Source organism: Crocodylus siamensis, chromosome 4 (genome assembly GCF_052110815.1).
Source record: "Crocodylus siamensis isolate JL-2025a chromosome 4, ASM5211081v1, whole genome shotgun sequence".
In the NCBI taxonomy this organism is placed as follows: Eukaryota; Metazoa; Chordata; order Crocodylia; family Crocodylidae; genus Crocodylus; species Crocodylus siamensis.
The window spans coordinates 86,148,174-86,160,425 of NC_143398.1; the positions used below are offsets into that span (position 1 = coordinate 86,148,174).

The window sequence follows — 12,252 nt, forward strand, 5'->3', positions numbered from 1 at the left end:
TTTTAATAATAAATTTGGCTAACATAACAAAAAAAAACCCTATTTCCTTGGCACAATAGTGCTGGTATAATTTTGAATTTATATTCAGGGGAACAACAGTATTGTTTTATCCAAGTATCTTAAAGAATTCATAATGCCCAGCGATAAGAATGTGGAAAAGGCTTTCAAAGTAAAAATTCTAAAGGGAGAAATTGTGCCTCTAAAGGTAAAACCTACTTTTTAAAATGGCAATGTAGTTAAAATTGTAAAACGGGTATTAGTATCCCACTATTTCACATTAAAAAAATGTAAAGGTCCCAGTGTGTGGCAGGGTGCACCTTGGAGTACCTGTCACTTAGGGAAGAAAAGAATGCTAAAAAAGCAGCCTCTGCAAAGAGCTAGGAGGGTGACTCTGGATAAGCTCCAGCATAGCCAGGGTAAAGCCAGCCACAGGGTCAAAAGTGATTCCATGACATGAACTAACCTAAAGGGGTTTAAGCCCCTGCCTTTTTTTGTCTCTGTGTTTTGCAGGATGTAGACCACCACTGAAGCATTAAAAAATTTGCTTAGTACAAAGAACAATCAAGTTTAATTGTGTTATGCATTGGCTCTGTTTGTAAAATGTTACTGATCTGATTTAAATTATACCCAACCATTGATACATCAAACAACCAAGTGGAGCTTCAAAATGGTTGATGAAAAAACCCACTCAACATCATTGGTGGAAAAAGCTGGTTGGTTGGTTGTCTACCCATACCCATATTCTTAATGTAGCCTTATACCCCCTTGCAGTGGTCTTGGTTCTGGGAGTCCTGTTATCAAAGATTCAGTATGTGCTCATTTGGTGGACACAAAAGCTATTGATCGGGTTTGAAGCTAGAGCGAGGGAGGAAAAGTTGAAAGCTCTCCTCTGAAACTCCCCATAAAGTCACACAGGGCAAGGGGCCCTGCTTGCAAGAAAATCCATGTCTTGGACGTGGTAGCAACCTGCATGCCTTGAGTCATATGTGAGAGGTCAACCAATGTCTGTGTGATGCCACTGTATTTCGAGGCATCAAGGAGCGGGGTGCATACTCACTTGATACCATATTGGATGAATTGCTGTGCCAATCCTTTAGGGTTCTGGCAGAAAGAAATCCTACCTATAGAGGCTGCAGAATCTCCACCCTTGAAAACTTTTAAGAGTAGGTTAGAAAAAACACATCTAGAATAATTTAGTAGGTAGGGATAACCTTGCCATGAGCAGAGGGCTGGATTAGATGCTTTCCCGAGGTTCCTTCTAGCTCTACATTTCTATAATTCTATGTAGCAAAGCCCTGCTAGATGGACAAATGGATGATCTTCTTTGCTTCAGCACCTCTTGCAGCCAAGTGGGCTGCAAATGTACGGGCACATGCTTTTTCTTTGGATTAAACCAGCAAGGCTGAGGGGCAGATATTGGTAGGTAGGCAGCTCAGTATCTCCATATACACTGCCCAGGCTTTTGTGCCTTTGAGAACCCACTCCAGCTTCACTTTATCTTTCGAGCAAGGATTACATTCAGCAAGCTCTTGCTCAGCATCATTCTATTGCAGTATTTCCCAAGGTTTTCACCCCACAGCACACTAAATCAATTAAAAAAGCACTGTGGCACACTGGATATGGAATGGGGCAGGTGGAGGTGCGTTGGGGGTGGGACACACAGTCAGCCAGATGGCGTTTTGGGTTGGAGCTACACTCCCCATCTGTGTCCACAGTGGCAGCAAGTGAGGGACGTGGCTCCAGCCCAAAATGCCACAGCACACCTGGACATACCTGATGGCACACTGGTTGGGAAACACTGTTCTATTGTCTTGCATGACAGACTACTATGTAGCAATATCTATGTATAAGTCATTTGTAAACAAAAAGCCTCAAATCAGCAATGGGCCTTATAGCTCATATGTCCGTATAACATTTTAAAGAGATACTTCCCTAAGACTAAGTCTCATGAATACTCCTTAGAAACACCTCATTATTCCTCTCTCCTATTAGGAGTCTTTGGACATTTAGCTTTACATAAATTTGGGGTTGCTTCTGGCCCTAAGGACCATCTACTTCAACCCCTAGCAGTTGCAGGAATTGCTGTTCCTGCACCATCTCATGCCATCCCAGAAGAATCACTGCCATGTTTCCAACTCATCTGTATTCCTGTTTGGAAACTATGAAATTGGAAAAAAAAACCCCAATGATTGCCATAGCAAGTTAGTGTGTGTGCAAGAAAAGTACGGTTTACTTAAAAACCACAAAGAAGAAAAGGTACACAGAAATACCTGACAGGAAAAAGACCCTCATTATAGGTAACACTCAAATACTATTTACTTGTCTTCTGTTGACCTAATTTTCTTTTCAGTGGGTGTGTTTACACAAAGCACTAATAGCGCAATAGCCTAATACTGTGCAGTAGCGCATCACAGTACAGTGCTAATAAGCTGCTGCACAGTATTATTAGGTTACTGAGCAGTAGCATCACTTAAAAGTATTCACTGGCACTGCTGCACAGCAATTCTGGTTACTGAGCATTTGGTATTTGATTATATAAGTTCTAAATTAAACATGCAGTAACTACTGCACATTAATGAACACATAGATGTGCCCAGTATTTCCCATTTGTTTGTAAAGTGTTCCCCATCTCCAGTAAAATAAACATTTAGTTTTGTCAGAGGTTTTTTTCCATTTTATTTTAAATTCAATTAATATACAATTTACATGAAGGGTCTAATTCTAGACAAATCAGACCTTTGTATTTATTTACTAGCTGTTGCAGGTGGGATCCACTCCTGTATCTTCTTACGAGTTGTAGAATAGGGGACATATTGCCCAGAACTACCACTCAGATTAAATTTATGGTTTTCCCAGATGAATTTATGAGCAACTGGTGGATGAGTTGTTGGAGGGTCATCGGTCATGGAGTGAAGCCAGCGATGCCTTCAGAGAAAAATGTACTGGTTATTAAAAAGGTATTATATGATATGTCATAACAAATCGTCCTCACGAACAACAAAGACTCTTCTCTGAATCAACATGATACCGGGAATTTATTTTGGAGCAAAAATCTAACCATTTTAATGTATCTTAACATCCAAAAAAAAAGCAGCAGTACATGGTATTTGGACAAGGTTGGTAATCAAGCACAATTAACTCAATGAGAAAGCGGCTCATTAGCGAACAACAGAAAATATAGCACATTCTGAATCTCCATGCTCTCCAAAGTACTAGTTACAAAATATTTTAACAAGTTTAATGGTCCACTTTCATATTATCTCTGGATTAGATTAAACTGATTCTATTCAATGTAAAACCATGGCTTTAGAATTACTGAGTATTCTTTGCAAGGCCACAGCCTCCATATTTTCTAAAACACTGTGAATATTCTGTTTTAATTCATTTACAAATGAGTTTTCTGACAATTTTACTTGGTTCCATCTTAAATAGAAGCAAAAAATTAAAAATTTGGCTCAAATAATGTTACAAACAGTGCCCCACTATTGTGTCATTCTCCTTAAAAGCCACCTAGTTGCAATGCCTACAGAAGATGCAATGGTTAGACAGAGAGGGGGCTGTGAATCCTGCTTACACCACTATTTAGTGAAGAAACATTGAAACTGTACATGTCCCTAAGCCATTTGTCAATATTTATAAGTCATCTCATTTTATATTTAGATTAAGTTCTTCTGGGCATTTTTGTTGCCTATTTATATGAAACTGAAAAAATGTAGCTCTAGCTTCTAGGCAGACATTACAAGCAACAAGAACAAAAGTTGATTACTACTGGAAGCTTTTACAGAGCTCAATACCAAAAGACTGAGAGTAGTAATTTGCATGCAATGCAATACTTACCCTGACATTTATAATACCTTCCTTACTGTTACTTGGATTTATTTTTAAAGTATGCTAATAAGTAGCTTTGAGATAACAGATAATGATTTAAGTTAAAACATAAAAACCTTACACATAAATGCTTGAAGACTGCATTACAAATTATTAACACAAGTCATTATTAGGCATTTAAGAAGTGATTACAATGTTTATCACTAGCCTATAAAACTAAATTATACTAAGTCTCCTCTGTGCAAATTACATTAATATTAACAAGTAAAGCATCTCCCACAGTAACCTATCAACACAAATCTAGTTTGTTCTCTGCTGTCCCATTTCATTGCATCATTCTATTCCAGTAGTCAAAGCCAATTTTACTGCTGAACATTTTCATACCTGCTAGCACTACGTAAAATATGTATGTTATGTACAATAATGGGAAGTGAAAATGAAGTTACTAGTTATTTTGGCTAAATGCACCTTTACTGGGGTGGAATTAATGAGGTTTTGGCCAATCAGCTTGACCTAAAAACAAAATCCCTAAGTAACGCTAGTGCAACCAAGACATAATACTGCAATTTTCCTTCACTTAGCAACACAAACAGGATGACATATTTAGAAAATGAAAAACGGACAATTATATAAATACAATCCTCTTTCTGCCGAGCTTTTTAGCTTTGGAGCCTGTTTCTGAGACAGCACAATGCGTCTTATCAGTCACATTCCTGTTAGACAATTATTTTTAAAAACGTAGGTTATGTGTTTAACCCAAGCTATTAAAATCTCATATTAGCAAAATCTGTTAGACCTATCTAAAAGATCAGTGTTCTGCTCATTTAAATAAAGTCCAACTGAGAAAAAGTTGAAACAGGAATAAATATGGTCTAGAATTTGACTGAAAATGTCTTTGGAATAGTTTCAAATTTCTAATAAATATACCACAGAAATTAAACTAATGTTATCTAAATACCATTGTAATGACTACAAAACTGGAAGGAGAATATATTTAATTTTAATGGGATATTAAAATATTAGTGAGTAAATAATAAATCCCTTATAGAAAGCCTCCTAAGGGGAAACAATCCAGCTGAAAATTACACATCTGAAAAAATCTGTATGTTGTTAAAGACACCCCTAATATTATTACTGCAATCGTTAGACAAAAGCCAATTTTTATGAGTTTTTTGCGAATGTGACATTACTTTGCCCCTATTATTTCACCATTCTCTTCTATCATCAATTTATTTGCTTATATAAGTGGCCATATAAAATTGATAGAAGTGCAGATTGTTTCTAAACACACAAGTTAGCGTGTATCGTCACAAACTAAAATCTAGAACTGGCTAACTTAGGCTCCTGGAACACTACAGTTAGGGTTAGCTTAATATGTACTTTATCTGGAGTACACACACATATGGTGCTGGGCTGTGGGGTCACCATGGCTTGAAATGTGGTTGACTGCCGGAGCCCAGCCCAATGAGCTATACTTAATCTGAGCTGAAAGAACAAGATAAACCATGAACCTTTTTGGACTAATAGCATCCACCGTCTGTACTATACATAAGCAGGTGCCAAAGTGCTGCTCAAAAGTGTGTTTATAGATGTTGTGTGCTAAAACTTGCCGCAGTTTCAAAAAGGGTAAAATGTATCAATTCTGGGTGAACTAAGTCTATAGGTACTTGAGGTAATTTACCCATGTGAACATTGCTACAGGTATGTTTGTTTCAAAATTGGTGCTTTTAGTCTCTTGCATTTCATACTAGCCCCTTACTCCTACATGCTCAGGGAGGGAACAGAACTTGAGTGGGGTCTGACAGTGCTGGGGAGGGAAGATGCTACAGGGTGAAGAAGTTGGGAAGGCAGAGGCCACCTGACCCCCCAGCCACTCTTTTCCCTACTGTAGCAGCAGTTTGGGGACAAATTCAAGACAAAACTCCAATAAGTGGATTCTATACCATTATTATAACATTTTAAATTTTCCCCATATATAAAATCTAATTATTGGGGGGTCATCTTAAATTCAAGGTGGTCTTAGATTCCAGTAAATATGGTATTTGCAGATTACTTCAATAAGGGCATGCACAATTTGTCTTCTGTGGTGCTTTTTGTAAGTTATAGGAGGTTTGACTTCAGACCTTTCAACAAACGTTGTATTTTTACTTTTCAGAAACTATATACGACCTAACCTACTAAAAAGTTCAAGTAACAGCACTTAAAAAAATTCTCCACAAAATATATCTATTTTGTCACTGTTCTGCTTTCTGAAAGTCTTGTACAAAACAACTTTTTTCACCTACCAAGACAAGAGTGTAGTTATAAATTCCGTTTATAGACTAAATTATAATCAAGGACCTTGATTTTCCCCAATAAAAAAAACCTGCAGATTCTCTGATAAAACCCCCATATCCATTATTAAAATGAAAGGCCCCTCACTCCCCAACCCCAGCCCTGCTGGTGCCCCTCACTCCCCCACAATTCCCTTGGCACTGCTGGTGCTCCTCGCCTCCCCCTACAGCCCCCTGCACCCCTCAGCCCTGCTGGAGGGGGTCCTCAGTTACCAGGGCTAAAGGGCCAGGAATCTGGGTCCACAGCCCCCAGCCCCTGGCAGGAGGCAGCAGCTGTGGGCTCACTGCACAAATTCCTGCAGGGTCCATGGGTGACCCGTGCCCCCCCAGATCTGTACATGGGGTGGGCTGCCTACTGTGGGCTTGGTCTCCTGCCTTACTGCTCTCCCCTGGGGCCTCCACAGCCCAGCGGGTGTGATTCGGTGCTGCAGAGCACGGCAGGGCTGTGTGGAGAAGCTTGTTGCCACTGCAAGCTCTGTGCTGCCCTGGCAATGCATCCCCCTGCCTGTGCGGCAGCAGTGAGGAACACAGTCCCTACATGCATCACCAGGGTAAAGTGGAGCTCACAGCAGCAACGAGCTTCCCCGCATAGCCCCACTATGTCCTGTGGCACTGGGCTGCATGGGCCAAGGAGGCCCTGGGAAAGGGCAGCAGAGTGTGAGCCTGAGCCCTCAACAGGCCCATGCCCAACCTCCCCACTCCCTGGACAAGCTGCCCATGGCCCAGTCCCACTCCCCACTGGGGCCCTGCAGCCATGCATTGTAGTCCCGGGCCCCCAAGCTGGGCAGCAGCCCTAGCCCCACTCCCTCCTTCCCTCCCAATGGGACCCAGCTCGAACGGTCACAAACTCCTGCAAGACCGTTTCAGGCTGGACATAAGGAAGAATTTCTTTACTGTCCGAGCCCCCAAGGTCTGAAACAGTCTGCCAGCGGAGGTGGTTCAAGCACCTACATTGAACACCTTCAAGAGTAAATTGGATGCTTATCTTGCTGGGATCCTATGACCCCAGCTGACTTCCTGCCCTTTGGGCAGGGGGCTGGACTCAATGATCTCCCGAGGTCCCTTCCAGCCCTAATGTCTATGAAATCTATGAAACTTATCTATGAAAGCTGCTCTACTCCTAGACTGGCTGGTAACCAGGGTTAAAGAGCCCAACCTATCCCATCATGAAGTCTAAGGTGCTCCTCTATGCAAAGCCATTGGCACTCTAGAGGTTACCAGCAGAGGTGCACTGACAGATTTTTTGAGCCAATACTGTGGTCGATTTTTAAAGAGCTGTATCAGATGATACTGGTCTGATTCCAACATGCAGCCAGGCAGCATGGAGACCAGCATGGGGCTGGTAAGTCTGGTGTGGGGGAAGGGGCATGGGGGGGGGGGGAAACAGATCAAGGCCCCTGCAGTGAGGGAGGAAGTGGGGCTGGGGCAGGTGCTGCCCAGCTGGAGTGGGCCAGGTGCAGGACAGAGCCACAAGCAGCCAAGCCAGGGGGTGCGGGGGGGGGTGTGCAGCTCCCACCCTGTATGCATCCCAGGAGGGCATGAGGGGTGTGTGCCCCCAGATCTGCCTGGGGAGGGATGCCATTGTAGGTTGGGGCCATAGTTGCACCAGGCTCTTCCTGGCAGAAGGGCTGGGCCAGGCTGCCCTGTGCTCCGGGCAGGTGGCGGTGGCGCTGGGAGCAGGGCTACAGAGGGTGACTGCTGTCATCCCAAAAAATTTGCCATAGCCCCCCAAAACCCCCCTTCCAGTGCTGCTGCCGCAAGCCTCGAGCACAGCACAGTACAGCCTGGCCCAGCCCCTGCCGGGAGGAGCCTCATGCAGACCCTGATCCCAGCCCGCAATGGCAGCCTGCTCCATGACCAGATCTGGGGGTACACGCCCCTCGTGCCCTTCCAGGGTGCGTGCAGCGGCAGGAGCTGCCCCCTCCACCCCATACCCCCAGATGAGCCACTCAAGGCTGTCCCGTGCTTGTCCCAGCCCCACTATATCCCTCACCCCAGAGGCCTCAATCTGCCCCCCACACCCCCTCCCCCACACCAGACTTAGCAGCCAGATGTTGCTCTCCAAGCTGCTGGACTGCACTCCTGGCCTCATGCATGCTGTGGCTGTGCACATGCATGGGGCATTTATCAGCCACATTATTGGCCACATCAAGCAAAAAAAGCCAATCTCCGATACATTCCCTTTTCCCTATATCAGTGGTGATCCAATATGGGGCTGATGTACTGGTTCATCTCTAGTTGTCAGGTTATTTAACCACCCCCCAGCACTTGGCAATAACAGCAGCAGGTAGTTCCGCCTCTGGTAAGTTATAGCAAAACTGACTGGTAGCTATACAAGTACGTACATCTCACGTACACCCTGAAATATGTGAACATATAGTTGAGTACTTAAATGCTAGAGGGTGCAAGTGTGAGAGGAACAGTGGAAGAAACTCTGATCATACCCTGTTCACTCTCTCCCTTTCAGCATCTCCATTCTTCCACTGAATGGCAGGACATTGGGCAAGATGGCCTATGGTCTGACCTAGTAAATGACAGGTCTTATGTGCTTCTTATTCTGCAGAAAGTTAAAAAAGCTGCAAACATTACCTTATGCTATACTATATTACAGCTTTCTTAGGGGTAAGTCATTAAAAGTCATTTTAAAGCACTAATTTAACAACTACTATATTGGCTGTCAGGATATTCTGAAACACTGCCAGCTCCACATGAGACCATGTTCATATTTGTGCAGGCAAGTTTTAAATTCCACATCAAGATGGACTTCCTATTGGGAAGCAGAAAGTAAATCACTGGCCCTTATTAAGATACAAACACAGATCCAATTATTGGTACTGAAACCAACAGGTATTTCTAGAAGATGGTTTTGAAAGCTTACATGCATTTCACCTTATTCATTATGTATTTATTTAGCTGTTAAAGGTATTATACCTAATTACAGCTGCTGTCCTTTAAAAGGCCCAGTGAGTATTATAATGCAACTCCTTTCAGAAGCTCTTGGTTCTGGATGGTTAACTTTGCTGTCTCAAGGCTTCCACTTGCTGTAACAGTATTTCTTAGGCTAAATTGTATAAAGTGAACATAAAACTATCTATTTTGGGAAGAAATCCTCAGAAGTTTCTTTCAAATAGACTTTAAACTATACCAGGGGTTTGCATTTCCATTCCCGTAAGTTCTTTAAGCACTAGAATGGATAAGAGGACTTATTTGGCATCTCCCATGGCAGGAATTTTAGCACAAAAATCTTTCAGGCTGGTTTTATACTATGGAGGGTCCAGAAGTGACAGGTCATGTTAAATCAGTGTAAGAACTTTGTTTGACTCCCTTTACTCTCCTATTACAAATTAAGTCTGAAGGGGCTAAGACAATTCCTTGAGACATATAAACAGGGAAGCAGCTAGCCTGTCTACCATTCAATGTGCTAAGTCACTAGACTTGGCTTGCATGAATTAGATGAAAGAAATGTTAAAATTGAGGAGCGCAAAATAAAAAAAGAAAATTTCCCTGAGACCAGGTAGGACTTAATTAAAATCTTAAATGAACACGCACAAATATTTAAATCCAGAGATAGTTTAAACTGAAGACACATGAAACTGGTGTCAAGTTTGACAAGTGGTCAAACAGGAATTAAAGACTACAAATGCTGTAATGTAATTATAGTACTTCCTCAGCCAGCATCTGCATGGGTTCACATAAGATATGCATTTGAGCCAATACCTTCATTTTCTTCAAAGCGAGTTAAAACTGAAAATTAATACCGACACATATCTAGGTGATTATGACAGCCAATCATTTTCAATAAATTCGTAACATTCAATTACTGTAATGAAGGACAAATCAGAGCTTTTATTTTTACCACTCTAAAAAGGAAAGGAAAGAGATGAACCCTGTTTACTGTTCCAGAGATTTTCTAGGGAAAAGAAACTCAGGTCACTGTCATTCTGTATTAATTTATAACGTCTAACTCACTCACCCTTTAATCTACTTTCATTTCCATTTTCCTTTCCCTTTTGCTGCAGTGCAGCAAGCTGATATGCCATTATATAGTAGCAGGGTAGTAACCATGGCAGCTAAAGACTTCACAAGGGTCAATTTCAATCACAAAAAGATGCTAGTTTATCATGCTGTTCATGAACATGTGGCACTCTTCCCATTTTTCTCTCATTCTTTAATTTGATCTTTCTTCTCCCTTGGTTAAGATTTTTTTTTTTAAGTTTTATGCAACAACAGCCTTACAGCAAAATAGCACAATTCCTTGCCATTCGAAGTTTCTGGTTCTTTTTTCAGCTTTATGAGAATTATTTATGGTATGCAGGAATTCTCTAGGATCAAATAAATACAACAGACTTATCTTACATGTGAATGATGAAGGTATAAATCAAGAGCAAAGAGGGGAAATGTGAAAATACAGGATGCCCGCTTCCTTCCAGAGCCCAAGTCATTACCTCTTCTTCAACAAGTAGAGAATGAAAACCCTACAGCATTCTGTGATGTTGGGCTGAATAGGATTCCCTGTATGTCTGCATGGCTACTGAACCAAAAAGCAGCTATAGTTGGTTACTAGGGCTGTACAAAATTTTGCCAAGCGTTTCGTTTTGAAGCTGGTTTCAACACGTTTTGAGTTCAAAACAGTGAAATCAAAATGAAACAAAAAGCTTCTAAATGAAATAAGGGCACTGAAACATTTTGAAAATTTTGAAATGTTTCAAGTTTCAAAACAGCCCAGTGGTGGGAGGCATGCAGAGCCAGGGCTGTGCTCCAAGCAGTTCCACAGCCCAATGGAGCTCAGCCTGGCAGGGAGGGCAGCCCTGGCTCTCCCCGCCTCCTGCTTCCAGGCTGCGCTCCGTGGGGCTGGCAGAGCCGATCAGAGCGCAGTCCTGGCTCTGCCTGCCTCCCGCTGCTGGGCTGCACTCCGTGGGGCTACGGAGCTGCTCAGAGCACAGGCTGGCGGCAGGAGGTGAAGACCCAGGGCTGCGCTTCACCTCCTGCCACTGGGCTGAGCTTCATATGGCTGCGGAGCTGCTTGGAGCATGGCCCGGTGGCAGGAGGCAGAGAGAGCTGGGGCTGCGCTCCACCTCCCGCTGCTGGGCTAAACCTTAAGGAGCCCAGTGCTGGCAACAGCCTGTGCACCCAGCACTGGTCCCAGGCGGCAGCCTCCTGTCACCTGGCACAGATCTGGGGGCCCACACCGCCAGGAGGCGTCCACCACAGACCCACACCCCTCCTGGGGGTTCGGACCCCCAGTTCTGCATGCTGGATGACAGGAGGCTGCCACTGCCAGCAAGTGTCATGAGTTTTGCTTTCAAGACTTTGAGGTGCAGTTTACGAGAAGCCTCTCCACCCATCTCCTTAAAATTTGGCAGGCTTCATGCCCTCAGAAGGGGGTACTATCTCTGCAATTTGCTTCTAAATCACGCAACAAATGACAACATTTTAGGCATTTTCATTATTCCACATTATAGCCCATGAGCAAAACGTCAAAACAGTGAAACAGTTTTGACAAAATGAAACTGGACAGTGCTTCAAGACAAAACGAAACACTGTCCCTTCAAAATGGAAAAACAGATGTCGAGATGAAATGATGGTGTTTCGCAGAGCTCTACTGGTTACACTGCCTGATTTTTTTCATTTCCAAACTGTTTTGGGTATCCATGCCACCCTGTTTAAGTATTTATAAAGCTATCAGAAAAGAAGCCAAACCATGTGGTGTAAGGTATGCATCTTCATGGACAACCAGAGAAAAGATCTGGTGCTAGATTAGAGACATCCAAAAAAAAGTGCAATGCTAATTTAAGCTGCGGCAATGTCAATGCTGGAGAGGAAATCCAGAAGAGAATACCTGTATACAACAGCTATTTCAATAATGATACTGAACCCAAAACTTCAATGGATATTGAATCGAGCCATAACCAATCACAACGATTAAGTGATAGAAAAATGAGACCAAAGAATTTAAGAGACAAGAAAAGAAGGTAAATCTGTGTATGGGGTGGGCAATGCATCTGCCTGATGGTAACAGCAGCATATGTGTGATAACCTATAATTCTGCTGTAATATTTCTGGTTTAATTGTATTCATGTTGTAACAGTGC

At 42.7% G+C, this 12,252-nt stretch overlaps 1 protein-coding gene across 1 annotated transcript in view; it reads right to left on the reverse strand.

Moving 5' to 3' along the window:
* Positions 1 to 2,661: 2,661 nt before the first annotated feature.
* Positions 2,662 to 12,252, reverse strand: part of NDUFA12 (NADH:ubiquinone oxidoreductase subunit A12) — a 28,125-nt gene continuing 18,534 nt past the window's right edge. The window contains exon 4 of the mRNA XM_090042707.1: positions 2,662 to 2,925. Within this exon, the coding sequence (XP_089898833.1) occupies positions 2,745 to 2,925 (181 nt within the window). The 3' untranslated portion in view covers positions 2,662 to 2,744. The remainder of the gene's footprint in view (positions 2,926 to 12,252) is intronic.